General features: G+C 34.0%; 1 protein-coding gene across 2 annotated transcripts; it reads right to left on the bottom strand.

The window, feature by feature from the left end:
* Positions 1-6,344: 6,344 nt before the first annotated feature.
* On the bottom strand, positions 6,345-20,904 carry LOC149265848 (early light-induced protein, chloroplastic-like). Of its 2 annotated transcripts, none has more exons than XM_089393973.1 (3): positions 20,685-20,904; positions 20,535-20,573; positions 6,345-6,946 (listed from the first exon to the last, which is right to left on the bottom strand). In XM_089393973.1, exons 1-3 carry the CDS (start codon positions 20,796-20,798, stop codon positions 6,599-6,601), a joined length of 501 nt encoding a protein of 166 aa, XP_089250099.1. In that variant the 5' UTR covers positions 20,799-20,904; the 3' UTR covers positions 6,345-6,598. The 2 variants fall into 2 exon arrangements, with proteins under 2 accessions (XP_089250099.1, XP_089250094.1); XM_089393968.1 differs by lacking the exon at positions 6,345-6,946 and adding an exon at positions 19,932-20,452.
* Positions 20,905-21,872: the final 968 nt, after the last annotated feature.

Here is a 21,872-nt window from a genome sequence, read left to right as displayed (position 1 = left end):
CTTATGGTTTATAAATGCAAATAAATGCAGTTTACTATCCAACTTTTCCCACATTTGAATATTTTTTTTAAATTTTACAAAGTTTATGTAATAATAAGTTTATACATGAGCATTATAAATCTTATTTCTTTCTCACTTATTTTATTGTGTACTATGGAGAAGGGTACGATGGAGGAATTGGCCTAATGGGTGATGTATGTAGGTTTATTTGGCTTGGAATTAAGATGAAAATTGCAGTGTTTATGTTCTTCTAGATGCAAGCTCCTTGTCCAATAGCAATGGATGCAGGTGTGCAATTATTTGGCTAGAGTTGGACTATGTCTATGTTATCCATCTTTGTAGTAATTTTCTAAATAAAGATATTTGATAATTTTAAATAATATTTCCCTCTCTAAAATGCAATAAAATATTCCTAACGGTTAGATCTTGATTTATTCCAACATTTTTTATTATTATCTTAAATCTTGATCTATCATAATATTTTGTTATAAATAGTATGGTTTTCTCCTCATTCTTCACCATGACTATTCTCATCATCCTGATTATTGCCTTGTGAGATTTGAGCACCCATCTTTAGTTCAGGCCATCACTGTTTCTTCTTACCCATTACATACACTTTGAGAGACAATGAGTTGAAGCATAGGGTACAAAGGACCCATCCCAAAGAGGGGGATCTCTAGATCCAAGTCTATACATTCTCTTCACATGTATAAACATTTATTTTTCAATAATAGAATCAAAGTTCTGCTATTTCCATTGGATTCTCAATATATCATTTTATGGTACATGTTCATTTATATTTGTATATTATTTGTTGTAGGGTTTTGATATTTTATTTTTCAGATCTAAAGAGAAATGAAAACCATTCATTTTTGTTGTTAGGGTTATATGTCACGATCAACATAAGTGAAGGATTTTGGTGCAAATTCCAAGAAACTTCATACTAACAAATGGCAACTTGAGTAGCTTAAAAATTTAGAACCCTAGTGACTGTTGTTTTGAATTTTTTTTTAGCAATTTTCAGGATTTTTTCTTTCTCTCAATTTTCACTTGTTTTTTTTGGATTTTTACTCTTTGATTGAACAATATTTGTTATGTAGAAATTTGAATAATATAACACTTATTCACATAGATTATCTTGATTATACACTATTTGCGCAATGCATGCATAATACATAACCTCCTCTACCATTGATCATCAATTTGCGGAATTAAAAAAACAATTGCGTGCGCACATTGAAACATCAATCACACATATCAACACAGTATGTAATGGGGAAAGCATACAGCTGAAAACCCCCAACTATCTGTATATTATAATGATAGAGAACATGTAACAATACATAGTACAATACTCCTCACAAGTACTCAGTACTATCTCCACATGCTACACACAAACTAGCTCAGATCTGAACAAGTTACTGGTTCAAATCTCCTCCACTATTTTGTCTGCCTCTACTACGCAATCCAAGTTGAGAATAGATCAGATCCAAGTTCGAATTCCCTTGGCTTGTACCGTTCATAACGTGGTTAGTTCCTTTGTTTCTTCAACAATTGTTTTGTCTAATTCCATCTCAATTTTGGACTTATCAAGGTTTGTTCTCGGAGCTAATCTTTGCTTCTAAACTATGGTAGTTATTTCCCAATCAATGATTAATCCATTCAAAACCTCTTCTTTCATTTTTGCATCATCAAGCTTGAATTTTAGAGACAAAATTTCCTGTTTATATATTTTTATAATCATTTTCTCCCGTTTCTTGGTCAATTATTGTTTTGAGAGGTTACTCTCATCTTCTAGCTTCTTACAATTATTTCTCTTTTCTTCTAATTGTTGTGCCAGATTATCTTCACTCTTAATAGCTTCCTCAAACTTTTTACTTTGGTAAACAAACTCTTCATACCTTCTTCATCTCACAACAACTTCTCTTTTATTTTATTTTTCTTCCTTCAGGTCATCTTTAATTCATCAAGGGCGTTGATGAGCTCCCCTTCAAGATCTACTACACTTTCATCTTCTTCTTCCTTGAGGTTTGGTTCGTTCTTATATTTCGATTTAGATTCTAATTCCATGAGTAAGAATTCACCAACCTCATCTTTTGGAGACTCTTGCCTATTTCCTTCTAATGCAAAACTATCCTCTTTGGAGTAGAGATCATTTTTTCTTGAAAGGATTCTTCTTATGATATTCTTGAGCTTTATCTCTGGTCTTCTGATCCTTTTCCTCTCTTGTCTTATCTCAATAAGGAAACTTGGAGGAAAATTTCCCAAACCTTCCACATTCAAAGAATTGGAAGGGTAGATTTCCCTTATACTTTCCTAAACCATGTTTTAGCTTTCTAGCAAACTAAGCCAACTCTTGATCAAATTCATAGTTGGAACATTCTTGGTGATATTTGTGTTCCTTATTCTTCATTGAGGGTTTAAATTCTACCTCCTTTTGCTCAAACTTCTCTTTTTCTATTCTCATCTCATAGGAAGTGAGAATTCCATGTAGCGCGGCCTTCTAGAAAACTACTTCATTCATGAGTTCTTCTCCAAATCCTCTAATCATATTTTCTACCTCATTAATCTAAGAAAATATTCTGGTATATTTTCTTCATTATTCATTCTTAAGCTCTCAAACCTCATTCTAATCGCTTGAAGTTTGGCTTGATTAACTTTCTCATCTCCTTTATAACTATTCTAGAGCTTGTAGCATAATTCCTTAGTTGACTTACATTGAATTACTTTTACAAGGTCATATTGATTAAGGCCAAAGAGAATTGCACTCTTTGCCTTTTCATTGTTCCCATAAACATTTTTATCATTTTCATTTGTAGGAGGGGTTTCTCGAACAATATAATCAACTAATACAAAACTCCAAACATCTACACCTAGGGACATGCGATAGGCTTCCATACTGACTTTCCAAAATACATAATTTGTACCATCAAGTACTGGTATCTTACTTGAATAAGCATCCTGACTTTCTGGTTTAGCCATGATGCCCTATCAATTTACCTTTTAGTGGTAAAGTTATTCCTAAAGGAACTTGTATCTGATACCAATTTTTGGGATCATGATTTATGTTACACTAGAACTCACAGGTGTTAGTAAACAAACATATTTCTAGAGCTAACAGATCCTCAAGTGATGGTTAAGGACATGTCATTAAACACACAGGTAGCATTGCCAAGTACAGTAAGGGGAGGTATAATTTTACCATGATTGTTCACAATTATTTTGCAGTATCATTTATTTCCTAAAAATCCCCTTAAAATCGAAGTGTTTTAGGATGGGGATAATCATGGATATTCAAACCTAGGAGCCCAAAAGGCACCTTTGGAATGCTTCATAAAAAATTGGTCATCTTGAAAGAGTTTCAATGAATTATCAGCATTCTATGTGTAGTTCCAATGCTTTATTGTAGACCATAATATCGTCAAAGAAGACTAGCAAAACTTGCATAGAAAGGCTTTGAATTTTTTTTCATGAGGCTCTAGAAGTTTGATGAAGTTTAATAAATATTGAAAGTAATCACAAAAAACTCATATTGACCTTCATATGTTTATTATTGAAAAACTTCTCTCCATGCTTTTCATCTAGAAGATCATTAATAATTAGGACACTTGCACTAGGTTCCTTCCTTCTTTAATATCAAGACTACTACTCATGAGTAAGGGCTTGTAGTAGATTGTATGACCCCCACCTTCAATAGTTCTTGAGTGATATTTTTTCTTATATCAATTTGTGCAAAAGGGTGTTAATAAGAACGTACATTTTGTGGTTGAATTCCTAGGATCAAGGGAATGTTATGTTAGTGCTTTCTTTAAGAATGGATAAACTTAGTCTTTGGTGTTTGAAAGATTTGATGATTTTTGTGAAGGAACAATTGAAAATTTAAGAGTATTTCTTATGTCAAATTATGGATTATCCATAACTTATATGGAATTAAATTGGCAAATAATTCTAGAGTGGCCTTTATTTAATGATTTTTCCATACTATGGGCATTGACTATTTCAAGGGACCTTACCAAAATCCATTGAAGGGTGTATACATGTCCCCCTTTAGAGAAATCTATATAAATTTCTTTCAAATACATTATGAGTGATCCCAATGTGCATAGACACTCTACCCCCAATATTATATCATAGCCACCCATATCAATGGAAAATAAATGGGATTTGAGTTGATAGTCTCCGATATAGAGTTTGACATTTTCACATTTTCCCCCACAGTTCATTATACCTCAATTGGGGATCATGATTTAAAATTTGTGTCCTAGGCATTAAAAACAATGGGTTTATTCTACCACTCTCTTATGAATGAAAATATGAGTACCACCATTATGAATGAGGACTACAACATTATGGAACTTGATGTGGTCTATGAAGTTAAAATGCCTGATAATGCACACATAGAGATTAGGGTTTCCTCATGGAGAAGTGGAGGTTCAATATGTGCCTAAGCTTGAGTGCTGGTGTATACAACTTATAATGATGATGTCTATTTAATAGTTATGAATTTGGGTATGGCCTGAGTGGTCACAGCAATTTGGAACAATTTATTTTCTTTAGACCTATGAATTAAAGCATATTTTTCTTTAAACCTATACAACTTCATTTGTTTTTTCTAACCCTGAGTGTCTTCGAAATGAGGCTTCCTTCCACGTAACAAAACTATTCAGTTGCAAGGAGGTTGTAAAACCTAGAAATGGAAATTACAAATGCACCACTAATGATAGGAATATTAAGGCATGGGATATCGAAAACACGAGTTATGGATGGAACTCATATTTATTATTTATTGAGGGAGTAATACATAAACTGCCAATTGTTTATCCAGGGATGGGAAACATAAACAATAGAGATGGAAATCACAAGAAAATGCACCAACAGCCTGCATGAATTTGTTTTTGTTAATTATCCAAATGCTTAATGCACCTGTTAGTTATCTAGTCATGGGAATCACAAATGCACTCGGTCTTAACTTAATCCAAAATTATCATTCATTAGCTTGAATCAAGTCTCTTGTAACTCCATAATGTTTACCATCATCAAATGGAAAAAATTTCAACAAGTAATTGCAAAAAATCTAACGTATGGGTGATGAAACAGAGTGGCCTCAAGGGTTCTAAAGCCTCTGAGGCCTTCACTCGCTTGATTTTAATGGATTTGAGCTATTTACAACAATTTATAATGAATTAAAGTAGTTTGAATTATGTCCCTAACAAGAACATGAGTGTCCCGCCCAACTATAAATTCATATTTACTTTGAATGACATTTTCTCACCTGAATCACTCTCAAGTTTCAATGCCCATACTTGCTAACATAGCCATCGATTACAGGGATAAAAATAACCGTAAAAGAGGCTTGTCAAGTCTTGCAGTGCATCCCTATGGGACTAGCATACAAGCCCATAACTAAATTGTGTTGCCATCTAATTGATCTGTAAAGCTTACCATTTTCCAAGAGTACAACAACTCCTGACAAACGAAAAAAATTATACACAAATGCCTAGCCATTTGACATGGAAACTACAGGCACTAATAGAGGTCCATGATTTTAAGCATATTTGATTCTCTTTTACGTGTACTATTCTAGTTAAAAAAATTAATTTTTGGTAGGGGTAATTTAATGGCTTTTTTTATTCCTTAAATTTTGCACACTATGCTTTTATCTTTTACTTTGGGTATTTTATGAATGATGTATCAAATTTGTTTTTTAATTGGGATTATATATGAAATTAAAATATCACAACTTTTCATTCATATATAAATTAAAATACACTATAAATAGATTTTATTTAGTTTTTAGAAAATAATATTAATTAATAATATAATATAAACCATAGATTTTTAATCCATTTATTTTAATTGAGTTTAAATGATTGTTTCTAACATTGGTTATTCTATGATTTTAGTATTTTGTTAAAAATATATCAAAATAATGTTTATATATATATATATATAAACTAAATTATAGAAATAATTTATATATATAGAGAAATATATTAAATAATTATATATAAATATGTACAACTTAATGTATAATAAAAATTTATAAAACTAAAATATTATTTTTTATAATATCTATTTAAAGTTGAATAAATTTATATATGTAAATACATATAACATATGGCATATATGTACTAATAAATTCCTTATACAATTTTTGCAATTTAAAAAAGTATAGTTCTTTCGCTGCACTTTTGGAATAATTACTAGTATTTTTGGAATAATTATTAATATTTAGTTAGTACGGAATTTAGAAATTTACGAGTACAAAATGAATAAAAGTTTGTTTGTGTTACTGATCGCTATGCTTGTTTTTATCTTTTCCAAGTTAGATCAACCTGTTAGGAACCTGGTAATGGTTGGTGTCAATTAATATCTGTTCAAGATTGGCGTGCCAAATCGTAATCAGAGTTTCTGCCAAAGATGTACTGATCAGAAATATATTTATATGATTGATTGTGAATGAACTTGTCAAATATATCACAAACTGCCAAAACAATTTGTTACAGTGCCATCTCGTGATAGCAGAGTGAATACAAGTTGGGTTCGATTACAACCTACACTAAGAGGGGTATGAAGTTTGGTACAGAGCTGATGATGATCATGAGATGAGAGGACCTCCCTTGAGGTATTCAGTCAAGGCCAGCGCAACGAGGCCAATCATGGCAAAACGCCCATTCAACATCTCTGCCCCAGAAGACATTATTTCCTGTGATTTGCTCTCTTTGGACACTCCCTTGAACATGGGTATCAGAGAAGCAAGCGTGAAGAGAACCGCGCTTCCAATAAACAGTGGAACTCCTCCGCTGGCCAGTTGGGCGGCGAGGTCTTTCCCGCTCGCTATCTCCACCCCGACAGCTGAGACGAATCCGAGCATGGCGAGTCTCCCATTTATGGTTTCTGGGGCTGGCCCACTGAAAGCAAACACGTCCTTAAAGTTTGTGCTCACCTGCATTATTATTTATGTCAATTCAATTCAGTTCAGTGCAGTGCATGCTAATGTAAAAATTGGCGCTTGCATAATCGCTTACCGTCTCAGGAGGGGTAGAAGGTGATCGCCTTGACTCCGGCTGTAGATCCACATGACCCAAATTAAGTTATATATAGAATAACATAAAACCTTATAGAATAACATAAAACCTTCTATTCGTGGATACGGAAACAGCGACAGAATTACTAACCCCTGCCATGCATTTTACTCGAAGCTGCCTGCTGGTTGTTGACCTTTCCGCTGGCCTCCGTTGCAGGAGCGATTCTCCATTCATCGCCATTACTGATGCATTTACAGCGGCCATGATCGCAATATAATAATGAACACTATGTATGAGAACGAATCTAATTTATATGGACTTTGAGAACAATATGAAATAACTAAAGAAGAATAGCCACTATTGATCTGTTATGAGACTCCAGGGCTGGTTATTGTGTTATATATAAGGATGTGGAGGCCATACGGAAAAATCTACCGTCATTCATTGAACGGTAAACGCTTAGCCAAGTCGAGGTTTCTCTTCCTCGGACTATGTTTCCACGTGGTTGGATAAAAATTGAGACGTAGATCCTCGAACAACCGGCGCACCGCACTTGAAATAGTAGAGGGCATCACCATCACCATAGATTATTCAACCTCTAGTAAGTCTCAACTTCGTGCTAGAATTTAGGAGTTCGTGTAAATCACGTTTTGAACCATTTCTATCCTCGTCTATCCTTTTTTTTATAAAGGGTTATTGTAACAGGTGTGAGTAGGTTTTGAATGTCCATAGGGAGTGGGCATTTTAATTAGTTAATAAAGGTTTAAAAAACATAAGGATTTTTCATAATTAGATTAATTAGTTAGTTTAAAGAATTTTACTTATGGTTTATAAATGCAAATAAATGCAGTTTATTATCCAAATAAATGTAGTTTATTATCCAACTTTTCCCACATTTGAATATTTTTTTTAAATTTTACAAAGTTTATGTAATAATAAGTTTATACATGAGCATTATAAATCTTATTTCTTTCTCACTTATTTTGTTGTGTATTATGGAGAAGGGTACGATGGAGGAATTGGCCTAATGGTTGATGTATGTAGGTTTATTTGGCTTGGAATTAAGATGAAAATTGCAGTATTACCTTCTTCTAGATGCAAGTTCCTTGTCCAATAGCAATGGACGCAAGTGTGCAATTATTTGGCTAGAGTTGGACTATGTCTATGTTATCCATCTTTGTAGTACTTTTCTAAATAAAGATATTTGATAATTTTAAATAATATTTTCCTAATATTCCTAACGGTTAGATATTGATTTATTCCAACATTTTTTATTATTATCTTAAATCTAGATCTATCATAATATTTTGTTATAAATAATATGGTTTTCTCCTCATTCTTCACCATGACTATTCTCATCGTCCTGATTATCGCCTTGTGAGATTTGAGCTCCCATCTTTAGTTCAGGCCATCACCGTTTCTTCTTACCCATTACATACACTTTGAGAGACAATGAGTTGAATCAATAGCTGAAGCATAGGGTACAAAGGACTCATCTGAAAGAGGGGGATCTCTAGATCCAAGTCTATACATTCTCTTCACATGTATAAACATTTATTTTTCAATAATAGAATCAAAGTTCTGCTATTTCCATTGGATTCTCAATATATCATTTTATGGTACATGTTCATTTATATTTGGATATTATTTGTTGTAGGGTTTTGATATTTTATTTTTCATATCTAAAGAGAAATGAAAACCATTCATTTTTGTTGTTAGGGTTATATGTCACGATTAACATAAGTGAAGGATTTTGGTGCAACTTCCAAGAAACTTCATACTAACAAATGACAACTCGAGTAGCTTAAAAATTTAGAACCCTAGTGACTGTTGTTTCGACATTTTTTTTAGCAATTTTCAGGATTTTTTCTTTCTCTCAATTTTCACTTCTTTTTTTTGGATTTTTACTCTTTGATTGAAGAATATTTGTTTTGTTGGGTTTCCTTGTCTTTTTTGTAGGTCACATGTACCATTCGTGCAAGAGATGACACTGTTTGCAATAAATTTACGAAGAAATTCCTTTGGGGATGGAGCACATTTTTTTTTGACAAAATATTGCACCCCATATCGATGTTTTGAGCCTTTTTATGCTCGAGGACATATTAAACATGTAAAAACTTGTGCCCCCTATTTCTACAAAAAAAATTTCATAATTTTGGCGATAATTATGCACGTGTGTCAAGAAGGGTTTCTTCTTGTTCCCTTTCACCCCTAGGCCCAAAGTCTCTTAGTATGTTTTCTCATTTCGAGGAAGGGAAAATCCCCTTAGGGTTTAGAGTAAACCTCTACCATTTTGGAGACAATTTGTTCAGTTGAGGAATCTAGTGCGCAGAACATTTAGCAATTGTTTTCCAACGTTGCTGCCATCATTTTGTAGTCCTTTTTAGGTAATTTTTAGAATGATTTGTTTCCTTTTGAGACATGTGTTGAATTTATTCTTTAGGATCGCCACGAGCATCCTTCTTTTCACAATTTGATTTTTGTTATTTTCCAATACTTTCCCTTATGTTTTTTCTTGGATTTTTTTGCATCATTTTAGCAGATCTAGCCTTAGATCCTAGCCCCTTATGCATTAAATCTTTTGGTATTTTCGTTTCTTTGGGTTGCTTGTATTGTCCTCATTTGTTCTTGTCGTTTCATAGATTTTTGCGTGGTGAATTCCATGCTTCCGTTTGTTGTTATTTTACTATTCATTTTTACTATTATTTATAGTTTATGCACTTTATTTCTCAATAGCATTGCCATCATAAAAAATGATTTAATAAACACATCCACATACACATTATTCACACACTCACACCCTAATAAAACTAGCGCTTGGTTACAACCACTAAGGAAAGACTTGAAACAGTCCACATTAATTATAACTTAACTCACATAGATTAAGCCCAATTGGGCAATAGGGAAAAAAAATCTTGTAATTAGATTTGGGGTCACTCGGATAGGATTCCACAAACCCCCATCGATCACTTACATTGAGAAATAGTAATTTGTCCTTGTAGGGAGCTTGAAAAGCTCCACAATCTCGAGGTCAAAACCAGAGCGTGCCAAAAAACTGATTTAGAGGGGGTTAGGCTTAGGTCTCAGTGTGTGAAAATCTCCACAATGCTCCCCGACTAGTTGGTCTAGGGCTCTGCATTGCTGACTGACTACCAAGAAGAAGAAAAATTATGTTGGAAATGTATTGAGTATTGAGGGGGGATGAATCAGTAGTGATGGCCTTTATATCAATTTTAAAATTGTTACCACAATATCAAATAACCATGCCCATTCACAATATTGCCTTAACTAAATATGAAAGAAACAATAAACTCAAACATAATAACCATGAGAAACATCAACACAAGCATGCACACATAAGAACACAAGTATTTATGTTCAAAACCCTTTCGAGAGAACACCACCCTACTTTTGTTGCACTGCTCAATTATTTTATTAATCTGTTGAACAAATTGTACATGGATTAGCTTACACCCATAAGCTAGAAGAATCAGCTTGCTTCAAATTATGATGGCATCCATCAGACCGGAAAATTGTTTCCTCTCATGGATATATCGAAATATATCTGCTCGAAGCTCCCACGACCAACGATCCTCTCCCAACTACCATTGGACTATCCAACTCCAACTGGATGGAGAAATATCCTCCTTTTAGTGAATATGCCAAATCAAAGTCTACTTATAAGCCTCCATGCCTTCACTTCCTCCATGCAAACCACATTTCATAAATGTTTTATAATGGGTTCTCAATCAGCTCAACATGAGAAACCCACGAACACCATCATCCTACACATTAAATCTAAATTAAAAAAAAAATCCCTTAAGAGGGTTATTTCTTCTCTTCTAGTCACAACAATCTCTGCTCTCTAACACACCACAAACTGCCAATTTTAGGCCACAATCAAAACATAAAATATAAATCTTCTTCTAAACTCTATCTCTAATTTCTGCACACAATACATTGATAAAAAAATGCCAAACAATGTGAGGTTGCTGCAATATATACTCATTCTCGAGACCCTAAGAATGGAATACTCTAACGTTCTCAAGAAAACCAACCAATTAGTACCTTCCTCTATTTATCACTTTCCTATGTTGAGTAACTTTGTAAATTGTACATGTTATGGATCACTTAACCATTTTTGCACACGCTTAAGATTTGGTTAAGATAGGATTTTTTACTAAATCAACCACTAACACCACTATCCATTTGATATTTTAAAATTTGATCAACTTCTAGCAGACCCGCGAACTTTTCCTACCATATGCTGAAAAATTCTGATCAAGAACATCCAACAATGCAAAAATTAGCTTAACAGCATGAGGAATATACAGAAAAACTCCTGAAAAAACTCCGTCACACTTGAAACACAGGTTAAATTCAAATAGATCTCCCCAGTCTCTCCCATAGGATTGCCTACCAATGACTGGAGCTTTTCAATCATCCCGTGACACATCATCCATGCAACTAGGGTAGAGGATGAAGGGAAACATCTTTCCTCAACTCATAAATTTCTCAAACTTCTTCCAAAGCTTCGCAAGCCTCTACATGACCTCCAGAAGTCACTGGTGCCTCTACAACACTTCATCAAATCACTTCCACATCACTATAACCATCGTAAGTCAAACAAGGTTGACTTGGATGCCAACCAACAACAATACTAGCACCTGGGCCATCAAAATTCTCCACAAACACTCTACCTTCAATATGCATCTTGTTGGGTTGTTGGGTCCTGACACAGGTTGGGAGTTTAATTAGACAAACAAATCCATGTACTACTGGCCCTTTCAGCAACAGTCCGTGCAGTGCAGACTGAGGTCTCACCCGAAGCAGTATGGGGGGATGTTGGAACCAGGCTTCCGCACCCTTGAGATGTCCGAGGGGTTTGATTTAGTCCAACTGTGAATACCTTCACGCATGTTACTTTGCGTAATTCCTGGACCTATATGGCCTTCGCAACTTATTATCTTTGCCTTCGCGTAGCCCTAACCAGGGACTGTGGGGCTTTCACACTGCTGGAGCAGTGATCTGCACTATTTCCCCAAGTCACGCCATGGATCTTACTTATCTCCTTATAACAGTTAGTTATCTTCACGTAAATAGATACCTTATATTACATTCACTTACTCAGCATATTCATATAAGTTCGCGAAGTAAATAACCAGTAAACATGCAATTCATATCCAATATACTTTAATGCATAAAACATGAAAATATACACAGAAATATGGTAAAAGTTCTCTTTATTAATGTTTCAAATGGTTACAAACTCAACCTACCCTGCGCACTTAGCTGCAGGGGTCTGCGCACTCAACTGCATACTACTAGGCCTATGCGCACTCAGCTGCAGAGCCTTCTCCTACTCTATGACCCAAAGACACAAATCTACACTTCAGATACTTTTCTATCCTTATATTCCATTGTCATCAATCCATTTATACAATCCCATGGTCTGCCGACCATGGGTAGTTCTCTCAATCTGACACTACATTTACAAAAGTAATGGTGGACAACTCTATTACAACATCGCGCCCCACACTCGCAATTCGCTAAGTCTTTACAATGGTCTTTAAGCCCTAAAACTTGCCATGTGGGGGATTCCACGCCCAACAGGCCTCCAGAACAAACATCATGACTCACCCTCGAGTCACTCTGTCGGTGCGGAGATCTTTTCGCAGAGACCTCCCAACTCTGCTCAAACTGCTACAAGGTCGGCAGTGCACTGAGCGGCTGCTTGTTGAATCTCATGTACTCATTGTTCCGAGACCGCGTTGTCGGAACTGCTCCCTTGCATCTGTTCCTATGTCCCCGACAGCTGAGACGAATCCGAGCACGGCGAGTCTCCCATTTATGGTTTCTAGGGCTGGCCCACTGTAAGCAAACACATCCTTAAAGTTTGTGCTCACCTGCATTATTATTTATGTCAATTCAATTTAGTTCAGCGTAGTGCATGTTAATGTAAAAATTGGCGCTTGCATAAACGGTAAACGCTTAGCCAAGTCGAGGTTTCTCTTCCTCGAACTATGTTTCCACGTGGTTGGATAAACATTGAGACGTATATCCTCAAACAACCGACGCACCGCACTTGTATAAATTGGAACGTTTCCAACTAATGAAATAATATATTTTTAGATTTTTAATAATGAAATAGTAGAGGGAATCACCATCACCATAGATTATTCAACCTGTAGTAAGTCTCAACTTTGTGATAGAATTTAGGAGTTCGTGTAAATCACGTTTTGAACCATTTCTATCCGCATCTATCCTTTTCTTTATAAAGGGTTATTGTAACAGGTGGGAGTAGGTTTTGAATGTCCATAGGGAGTGAGCATTTTAATTAGTTAATAAAGGTTTAAAAGGCATAAGGATTTTCCATAATTAGATGAATTAGTTAGTTTAAAGAATTTTACTTATGGTTTATAAATGCAAATAAAAGCAGTTTACTATCCAACTTTCCCCACATTTGAATATTTTTTTTAAATTTTACAAAGTTTATGTAATAATAAGTTTATACATGAGCATTATAAATCTTATTTCTTTCTCACTTATTTTGTTGTGTATTATGGAGAAGGGTACGATGGAGGAATTGGCCTAATGGGTGATGTATGTAGGTTTATTTGGCTTGGAATTAAGATGAAAATTGCAGTGTTTACGTTCTTCTAGATGCAAGCTCCTTGTCCAATAGCAATGGATGCAAGTGTGCAATTATTTGGCTAGAGTTGGACTATGTCTATGTTATCCATCTTTATAGTAATTTTCTAAATAAAGATATTTGATAATTCTAAATAATATTTCCCTCTCTAAAATGCAATAAAATATTCCTAATGGTTAGATCTTGATTTATTCCAACATTTTTTATTATTATCTTCAATCTTGATCTATCATAATATTTTGTTATAAATAGTATGGTTTTCTCCTCATTCTTCACCATGACTATTCTCATCATCCTGATTATTGCCTTGTGAGATTTGAGCACCCATCTTTAGTTCAGGCCATCATTGTTTCTTCTTACCAATTACATACACTTTGAGAGACAATGAGTTGAATCAATAGTTGAAGCATAGGGTACAAAGGACCCATCCCAAAGAGGGGGATCTCTAGATCCAAGTCTATACATTCTCTTCACATGTATAAACATTTATTTTTCAATAATAGAATCAAAGTTCTGCTATTTCCATTGGATTCTCAATATATCATTTTATGGTACATGTTCATTTATATTTGTATATTATTTGTTGTAGGGTTTTGATATTTTATTTTTCAGATCTAAAGAGAAATGAAAACCATTCATTTTTGTTGTTAGGGTTATATGTCACGATTAACATAAGTGAAGGATTTTGGTGCAACTTCCAAGAAACTTCATACTAACAAATGGCAACTCGAGTAGCTTAAAAATTTAGAACCCTAGTGACTGTTGTTTTGAATTTTTTTTTAGCAATTTTCAGGATTTTTTCTTTCTCTCAATTTTCACTTCTTTTTTTTGGATTTTTACTCTTTGATTGAAGAATATTTGTTTTGTAGAAATTTGAATAATATAACACTTATTCACAGAGATTATCTTGATTATACACTATTTGCGCAATGCATGCATAATACATAACCTCCTCTACCATTGATCATCAATTTGCGGAATTAAAAAAAACAATCGCATGCGCACATTAAAACATCAATCACACATATCAACACAGTATGTAATGGGGAAAGCATACAGCTGAAAACCCCCAACTATCTGTATATTATAATGATAGAGAACATGTAACAATACATAGTACAATACTCCTCACAAGTACTCAGTACTATCTCCACATGCTACACACAAACTAGCTCAGATCTGAACAAGTTACTGGTTCAAATCTCCTCCACTATTTTGTCTGCCTCTACTGCGTAATCCATGTTAAGAATAGATCAGATCCAAGTTCGAATTCCCTTGGCTTGTATTGTTCATAACATGGTTAGTTTCTTTGTTTCTTCAACAATTGTTTTGTCTAATTCCATCTCAATTTTGGACTTATCAAGGTTTGTTCTCGGAGCTAATCTTTGCTTCTAAACTATGGCAGTTATTTCCCAATAAATGATTAATCCATTCAAAACCTCTTCTTCCATTTTTGCATCATCAAGCTTGAGTTTTAGAGACAAAATTTCCTGTATGTATATTTTTATAATCATTTTCTCCCGTTTCTTGGTCAATTATTGTTTCGAGAGGTTACTCTCATCTTCTAGCTTCTTACAATTATTTTTCTTTTCTTCTAATTGTTGTGCCAGATTATCTTCACTCTTAATAGCTTCCTCAAACTTTTTACTTTGGTAAACAAACTCTTCATACCTTCTTCATCTCACAAGAACTTCTCTTTTATTTTATTTTTCTTCCTTCAAGTCATCTTTAATTCATCAAGGGCGTTGATGAGCTCCCCTTCAAGATCTACTACACTTTCATCTTCTTCTTCCTTGAGGTTTGGTTCGTTCTTATATTTCGATTTATATTCTAATGCCATGAGTAAGAATTCACCAACCTCATCTTTTGGAGACTCTTGCCTATTTCCTTCTAATGCAAAACTATCCTCTTTGGAGTAGAGACCATTTTTTCTTGAAAGGATTCTTCTTATGATATTCTTGAGCTTTATCTCTGGGCTTCTGATCCTTTTCCTCTCTTGTCTTATCTCAATAAGGAAACTTGGAGGAAAATTTCCCAAACCTTCCACATTCAAAGAATTGGAAGGGTAGATTTCCCTTATACTTTCCTAAACCATGTTTTAGCTTTCTAGCAAACTAAGCCAACTCTTGATCAAATTCATAGTTGGAACATTTTTGGTGATATTTGTGTTCCTTATTCTTCATTGAGGGTTTAAATTCTACCTCCTTTTGCTCAAACTTCTCTTTTTCTATTCTCATCTCATAGGAAGTGAGAATTCCATGTAGCGCCTTCATTAAAAGAGACTTTAAGTTTGATATCTCTTATGTAGATGAGATCTTAGAATTGAATCTCATAGGAAGAGATATCAATACATTCTAGAAAACTACTTCATTCATGAGTTCTTCTCCAAATCCTCTAATCATATTTTCTACCTCATTAATCTAAGAAAATATTCTGGTATATTTTCTTCTTTATTCATTCTTAAGCTCTCAAACCTCATTCTAATCGCTTGAAGTTTGGCTTGCTTAACTTTCTCATCTCCTTTATAACTATTCTAGAGCTTGTAGCATAATTCCTTAGTTGACTTACATTGAATTACTTTTACAAGGTCATATTGATTAAGGCCAAAGAGAATTGCACTCTTTTCCTTTTCATTGTTCCCATAAACATTTTTATCATTTTCATTTGTAGGAGGGGTTTCTCGGACAATATAATCAACTAATACAAAACTCCAAACATCTACACCTAGGGACATGCGATAGGCTTCCATACTGACTTTCCAAAATACATAATTTGTACCATCAAGTACTGGTATCTTACTTGAATAAGCATCCTGACTTTCTGGTTTAGCCATGATGCCCTATCAATTTACCTTTTAGTGGTAAAGTTATTCCTAAAGGAACCTGTATCTGATACCAATTTTTGGGATCATGATTTATGTTACACTAGAACTCACAGGTGTTAGTAAACAGACATATTTCTAGAGCTAACAGATCCTCAAGTGATGGTTAAGGACATGTCATGAAACACACAGGCAGCATTGCCAAGTACAGTAAGGGGAGCTATAATTTTACCATGATTGTTCACAATTATTTTGCAGTATCATTTATTTCCTAAAAATCCCCTTAAAATCGAAGTGTTTTAGGATGGGGATAATCATGGATATTCAAACCTAGGAGCCCAAAAGGCACCTTTGGAATGCTTCATAAAAAATTGGTCATCTCGAAAGAGTTTCAATGAATTATCAGCATTCTCTATGTGTAGTTCCAATGCTTTATTGTAGACCATAATATCGTCAAAGAAGACTAGCAAAACTTGCATAGAAAGGCTTTGAATTTTTTTTCATGAGGCTCTAGAAGGTTGACGAAGTTTAATAAATATTGAAAGTAATCACAAAAAACTCATATTGACCTTCATATGTTTATTATTGAAAAAATTCTCTCCATGCTTTTCATCTAGAAGATCATTAATAATTAGGACACTTGCACTAGGTTCCTTCCTTCTTTAATATCAAGACTACTACTCATGAGTAAGGGCTTGTAGTAGGTTGTATGACCTCCACCTTCAATAGTTCTTGAGTGATATTTTTTCTTATATCAATTTGTGCAAAAGGGTGTTAATAAGAACGTACATTTTGTGGTTGAATTCCTAGGATCAAGGGAATGTTATGTTAGTGCTTTCTTTAAGAATGGATAAACTTAGTCTTTGGTGTTTGAAAGACTTGATGATTTTTGTGAAGGAACAATTGAAAATTTAAGAGTATTTCTTATGTCAAATTATGGATTATCCATAACTTATATGGAATTAAATTGGCAAATAATTCTAGAGTGGCCTTTATTTAATAATTTTTCCATACTATGGGCATTGACTATTTCAAGGGACCTTACCAAAATCCATTGAAGGGTGTATACATGTCCCCCTTTAGAGAAATCTATATAGATTTCTTTCAAATACATTATGAGTGATCCCAATGTGCATAGACACTCTACCCCCAATATTATATCATAGCCACCCATATCAATGGAAAATAAATGGGATTTGAGTTGATAGTCTCCGATATAGAGTTTGACATTTTCACATTTTCCCCCACAGTTCATTATACCTCAATTGGAGATCATGATTTAAAATTTGTGTCCTAGGCATTAAAAACAATGGGTTTATTCTACCACTCTCTTATGAATGAAAATATGAGTACCACCATTATGAATGAGGACTACAACATTATGGAACTTGATGTGGTCTATGAAGTTAAAATGCCTGATAATGCACACATAGAGATTAGGGTTTCCTCATGGAGAAGTGGAGGTTCAATATGTGCCTAAGCTTGAGTGTTGGTGTATACAACTTATAATGATGATGTCTATTTAATAGTTATGAATTTGGGTATGGCCTAAGTGGTCACAGCAATTTGGAACAATTTATTTTCTTTAGACCTATGAATTAAAGCATATTTTTCTTTAAACCTATACAACTTCATTTGTTTTTTCTAACCCTGAGTGTCTTCGAAATGAGGCTTCCTTCCACGTAACAAAACTATTCAGTTGCAAGGAGGTTGTAAAACCTAGAAATGGAAATTACAAATGCACCACTAATGATAGGAATATTAAGGCATGGGATATCGAAAACACGAGTTATGGATGGAACTCATATTTATTATTTATTGAGGGAGTAATACATAAACTGCCAGTTGTTTATCGAGGGATGGGAAACATAAACAATAGAGATGGAAATCACAAGAAAATGCACCAGCAGCTTGCATGAATTTGTTTTTGTTAATTATCCAAATGCTTAATGCACCTGTTAGTTATCTAGGCATGGGAATCACAAATGCACTAGGTCTTAACTTAATCCAAAATTATCATTCATTAGCTTGAATCAAGTCTCTTGTAACTCCATAATGTTTACCATCATCAAATGGAAAAAATTTCAACAAGTAATTGCAAAAAATCTAACGTATGGGTGATGAAACAGAGTGGCCTCAAGGGTTCTAAAGCCTCTGAGACCTTCACTCGCTTGATTTTAATGGATTTGAGCTATTTACAACAATTTATAATGAATTAAAGTAGTTTGAATTATGTCCCTAACAAGAACATGAGAGTCCCGCCCAACTATAAATTCATATTTACTTTGAATGGCATTTTCTCACCCGAATCACTCTCAAGTTTCAATGCCCGTACTTGCTAACATAGCCATCGATTACAGGGATAAAAATAACCATAAAAGAGGCTTGTCAAGTCTTGCAGTGCATCCCTATGGGACTAGCATAAAAGCCCATAACTAAATTGTGTGGCCATCTAATTGATCTGTAAAGCTTACCATTTTCCAAGAGTACAACAACTCCTGACAAACGAAAAAAATTATACACAAATGCCTAGCCATTTGACATGGAAACTACAGGCACTAATACAAGTACATTTGTTCAACCAAGGTCCATGATTTTAAGCATATTTGATTCTCTTTTATGTGTACTATTCTAGTTAAAAAAATAATTTTTGGTAGGGGTAATTTAATGGCTTTTTTTATTCCTTAAATTTTGCACACTATGCTTTTATCTTTTACTTTGGGTATTTTATGAATGATGTATCAAATTTGTTTTTTAATTGGGATTATATATGAAATTAAAATATCACCACTTTTCATTCATATATAAATTAAAATACACTATAAATAGATTTTATTTAGTTTTTAGAAAATAATATTAATTAATAATATAATATAAACCATAGATTTTTTAATCCATTCATTTTAATTGAGTTTAAATGATTGTTTCTAACGTTTATTCTATGATTTTAGTATTTTGTTAAAAATATATCAAAATTAATGTTGATATATATAATCTAAATTATAGAAATAATTTATATATATATATATTAAATATTATATATAAATACGTACAACTTAATGTATAATAAAAATTTATAAAACTAAAATATTATTTTTTATAATATCTATTTAAATTTAAATATGTAAATACGTATAACATGTACTAATAAATTCCTTGTACAAATTTTGCAATTTAAATTTTTTTTAGTTCTTTCGCTGCACTTTTGCAATAATTACTAGTACTTTTGGAATAATTATTAATATTTAGTTAGTACGGAATTTAGAAATTTACGAGTAGCAAATGAATAAAAGTTTGTTTGTGTTACTGATCGCTATTCTTGTTTTTATCCTTCCAAGTTTGATCAACCTTTTAGGAACCTGGTAATGGTTGGTGTCAATTAATATCTGTTCAAGATTAGCGTGCCAAATTGTAATCAGAGTTTCTGCCAAAGATCAGAAATATATTTATATGATTGATTGTGAATGAACTTGTCAAATATATCATAAACTGCCAAAACAATTTGTTACAGTGCCATCTCATGATAGCAGAGTGAATACAAGTTGGGTTCGATTACAACCTACACTAAGAGGGGTATGAAGTTTGGTACAGAGCTGATGATGATCATGAGATGAGAGGACCTCCCTTGAGGTATTCAGTCAAGGCCAGCGCAAGGAGGCCAATCATGGCAAAACGCCCATTCAACATCTCTGCCCCAGAAGACATTATTTCCTGTGATTTGCTCTCTTTGGACACTCCCTTGAACATGGGTATCACAGAAGCAAGCGTGAAGAGAACCGCGCTTCCAATAAACAGTGGAACTCCTCCGCTGGCCAGTTGGGCGGCGAGGTCTTTCCCGCTCGCTATCTCCACCCCGACAGCTGAGACGAATCCGAGCATGGCGAGTCTCCCATTTATGGTTTCTGGGGCTGGCCCACTGAAAGCAAAGACGTCCTTAAAGTTTGTGCTCACCTGCATTATTATTTATGTCAATTCAATTCAGTTCAGTGCAGTGCATGTTAATGTAAAAATTGGCGCTTGCATAATCGCTCACCGTCTCAGGAGGGGTAGAAGGTGATCGCCTTGACTCCGGCTGTGGATCCACATGACCCAAATTAAGTTATATATAGAATAACATAAAACCTTATAGAATAACATAAAACCTTCTATTCGTGGATACGGAAACAGCGACAGAATTACTAACCCCTGCCATGCATTTTACTCGAAGCTGCCTGCTGGTTGTTGACCTTTCCGCTGGCCTCCGTTGCAGGAGCGATGCTCCATTCATCGCCATTACTGATGCATTTACAGCGGCCATGATCGCAATATAATATTGAACACTATGTATGAGAACGAATCTAATTTATATGGACTTTGAGAACAAGAAGATAATGAACATATGAAATAACTAAAGAAGAATAGCCACTATTGATCTGTTATGAGACTCCAGGGCTGGTTATTGTGTTATATATAAGGATGTGGAGGCCATACGGAAAAATCTACCGTCATTGATTGAACGGTAAACGCTTAGCCAAGTCGAGGTTTCTCTTCCTCGGACTATGTTTCCACGTGGTTGGATAAAAATTGAGACGTAGATCCTCGAACAACCGGCGCACCGCACTTGAAATAGTAGAGGGCATCACCATCACCATAGATTATTCAACCTGTAGTAAGTCTCAACTTCGTGCTAGAATTTAGGAGTTCGTGTAAATCACGTTTTGAACCATTTCTATCTTCGTCTATCCTTTTTATTATAAAGGGTTATTGTAACAGGTGGGAGTAGGTTTTGAATGTCCATAGGGAGTGGGCATTTTAATTAGTTAATAAAGGTTTAAAAAACATAAGGATTTCCATAATTAGATTAATTAGTTAGTTTAAAGAATTTTACTTATGGTTTATCAATGCAAATAAATGCAGTTTATTATCCAAATAAATGTAGTTTATAATCCAACTTTTCCCACATTTGAATATTTTTTTAAAATTCTACAAAGTTTATGTAATAATAAGTTTATACATGAGCATTATAAATCTTATTTCTTTCTCACTTATTTTGTTGTATATTATGGAGAAGGGTGCGATGGAGGAATTGGCCTAATGGGTGATGTATGTAGGTTTATTTGGTTTGGAATTAAGATGAAAATTGCAGTATTTACCTTCTTCTAGATGCAAGCACCTTGTCCAATAGCAATGGACGCAAGTGTGCAATTATTTGGCTAGAGTTGGACTATGTCTATGTTATCCATCTTTGTAGTAATTTTCTAAATAAAGATATTTGATAATTTTAAATAATAATTTCCTAATATTCCTAACGGTTAGATATTGATTTATTCCAACATTTTTTATTATTATCTTAAATCTAGATCTACCATAATATTTTGTTATAAATAATATG

This window comes from Pinus tabuliformis, chromosome 6 (assembly GCF_031772625.1).
Source record: "Pinus tabuliformis cultivar Carrire ecotype Pingquan chromosome 6, CPIR1, whole genome shotgun sequence".
In the NCBI taxonomy this organism is placed as follows: Eukaryota; Viridiplantae; Streptophyta; class Pinopsida; order Pinales; family Pinaceae; genus Pinus; species Pinus tabuliformis.
This window is presented reverse-complemented; position numbering and strand designations above follow the sequence as displayed.

What these genes read in the sequence shown, in the direction of transcription:
- LOC149265848 (XM_089393973.1), bottom strand. Translation starts at nt 20,798, where the DNA reads ATGGCCGCTGTAAATGCATCAGTAATGGCGATGAATGGAGCATCGCTC. An exon ending in GAGTAAAATGCATGGCAGGG is followed by an intron (nt 20,574 to 20,684) that starts GTTAGTAATTCT and finishes GTGGATCCACAG; the next exon opens with CCGGAGTCAAGGCGATCACC. An exon ending in CTTCTACCCCTCCTGAGACG is followed by an intron (nt 6,947 to 20,534) that starts GTGAGCGATTAT and finishes ATAATAATGCAG; the next exon opens with GTGAGCACAAACTTTAAGGA.